This window comes from Austrofundulus limnaeus, unplaced genomic scaffold, assembly GCF_001266775.1.
Source record: "Austrofundulus limnaeus strain Quisiro unplaced genomic scaffold, Austrofundulus_limnaeus-1.0 Scaffold2315, whole genome shotgun sequence".
NCBI lineage: Eukaryota > Metazoa > Chordata > Actinopteri > Cyprinodontiformes > Rivulidae > Austrofundulus > Austrofundulus limnaeus.
The window spans coordinates 9956-12475 of NW_013954717.1; the positions used below are offsets into that span (position 1 = coordinate 9956).

The 2520-nt window shown below is 37.2% G+C and overlaps 1 protein-coding gene across 1 annotated transcript in view; it reads right to left on the reverse strand.

The window, feature by feature from the left end:
- Positions 1-1153, reverse strand: part of LOC106510787 (calcium/calmodulin-dependent protein kinase type 1-like) — a gene marked incomplete at its 3' end in the record, with an annotated part of 10744 nt that extends 9591 nt beyond the window's left edge. The window contains exon 1 of the mRNA XM_013999508.1: positions 1071-1153. Coding sequence (XP_013854962.1) covers positions 1071-1078 — 8 coding nt within the window. The remainder of the gene's footprint in view (positions 1-1070) is intronic.
- Between the last annotated feature and the right edge of the window lie 1367 nt (positions 1154-2520).

The following is a 2520-nucleotide window of genomic DNA, read 5'->3' on the forward strand; positions in this document are numbered from 1 at the left end:
ATTTGTTATCCATCTGATCTCATATTGTAATCACTGTAATGCAGTCACATGACTTTTCAACACATGCAGTTTATTTAATTTCCATCACTGTCTGGGTGATTGACCTTTTAGTCAGTGTGTGTGTAAGCATTGACCTAATGGACAAATAAAACCTAACTAACTGAAGTAATATAAATTACAAAAAAACACAATCAGGAAAAAAAATCTGAAATTAGTCTCACACCATAGTATTACTTGTAGAACGATAATATATCTTCCAATTTTTTGTCTTGTAAAAATGTTTGGGATACACAGAACATTAAATATGTATCAGATTGTGTCAGATGTGTTTATTTTTGAAATGTTTTAAAATAGAAAATGACTGCAATGCTTCTACTGACCCGAAAAGGAAAAAGATACAGATGAATGATAAATGTGCTAGAAAATAATTATACCTCTCTGACTGATTATTAAGTTCATACTGTCTTGACCTTTCTATTTGTATCTTTTTGATAACTGCCATGATTTCTTATTATCTGTTCTGATTTTGGAGGCGCCATCGTCTCTTAACATGTCCTTGTTCAGTTAAGCTACTGTGAGACCTGTCGTTTCCTCACTGGATGTTCATGTGCTCTGCCTGTAGGTTAAAACTCTCCTGTATCTCTGCTGTTCAGTTGCCGTGTGTCCAGACTCTCTGATTCAGACCTGGCCACGCTGCGGCTCATCTTTGCAATTGCAAACTTTATTAAATCATTCGACGACCATTCACAAAGTGCATCTTCTTTTTATTCACGTGTTTCTGCCTTTTCATAAATATTTCCACAACAATAAAGATAGATGGATTTCAAAGCTGCCAACCTGCTCTATTAATGAAAAACATCCACGGTGTGTTTTTCACAGCTTACTGTTATAACAATTAGCTATGGATTAATGTCTATTTTGTTCAGAATTTTAAGAATACTGTGTCACTGCAACTTTTCTGGACCTCATCTGTAAAGGTCACAACAAATGTTTGTCAGACACTACATGATAACTGTTCTTTGATTCTTTTCTAAGGTGCATTTAATAATGTAAGCAATGTGCCAACTTACAGTTGCATGACGAGGTAGTAATGTGTTCGGCTCTCATAGAAATCCTCCAGACCCACCACATTCTCGTGCTTTATCCTGCAGTCAGGACAAACAAGAAATATGTTACATTTGCTTGATATTTAATTCAAAGTAAACCCTGGACAAATATGTCCCTCTTACAAAGGAAATCTACTTTTATCATTAACTTTTGATTAATATTTTAACATTTTAACAACAATAACATACCCCCATAACCACCAACCCAACAGTTTAGAGTGTTTGTGATCCTATTCAGAAAGTATTATTCTGAGTTTCTTTGTTAAGTCTACCCAAGAAGAAATAGTATTTGAAGCTGCACCATTGACCCTTACTAATGAGAGTTCATGTATGCAATGTCCATATACGTATAGTCGCAGTGGTGAACAAAAAAATGTGTCATTAGGAGGCTTCCACCTCAGAGCTATAATTTTCTTATTTACAGTCAGTTCTGACAACCATATTATACTACTTTTCTCCATTAGAGATAGTTCCTGGCCACTGTGATTTCCTCTCACACGTCAGGGTCAGGCTTTGTGGCCACATCATTGCACAGCTTAGCCTGTTGCAACTTTTACCCTTTGTAACAATAGCTGGTGGTCGTTACTGCATCAGGTCAGGGAATGTTCAGTCAGGAAGCAGCACATTTGCACATGGTCTGTATGTCCATGCACACAAAAGGCTGTCACTCTCTTCTCCTCAACCTGAGAGACCAACAAAGTGGCAGGCTTTGCYGCCTGTGCACTTGTGATTATGATCATATCATCGTCCTCATCCTCAGACAAGAGGAGCTCCAAGATTACCTTGTCTGCTTCCTCATAGTCCAGCTCTAGAACATTGTCAGGAGGTGAGGGAGATGTACAGTATGTAGCTGCAGCTGTCCAGCTTTCTTCCTGCTCACTGTCATTGCCAGGTGGCAGAACGGTTGATGACAAATAAGGGTCCCTGCTGGAGAGGCTAACTTGGCATGCTAGCTGTCCTTGGAAGCAGTCCGTGCACAAGCACAGGTCTTCAATCACCAGGTGGGCACGCTCTAGTCCAGGGGTTCTTAACCTTTTTGACCTCGGGACCCAATTTATGGAACATAAAGTGGCACGAGGCCCAGTCAGACATTACCAATGTACTGATCAAAATAATAATTATTCTAAAGCTTGGTTTAATATTTATTGTATTTACATTATAACTAAATTAAATACACTTACAAGTAAGTGTATTTTAAGTACACTTAAATGTAAAACTCCTGTCAAATAATCACAAGACATGATTATGACAAACAATTTTTTAAATTGTAACCTGCCCATAACAATTATTTGAACAAATGGTCAGTCAACAGACCACTCAGACTTATCAACACAAAAATAACATTTTTTCCCTTTTTTTAAACAAAAATTAACAAAAATAGACAATTCAATAAATAAAATTGTGGGCATAAAAT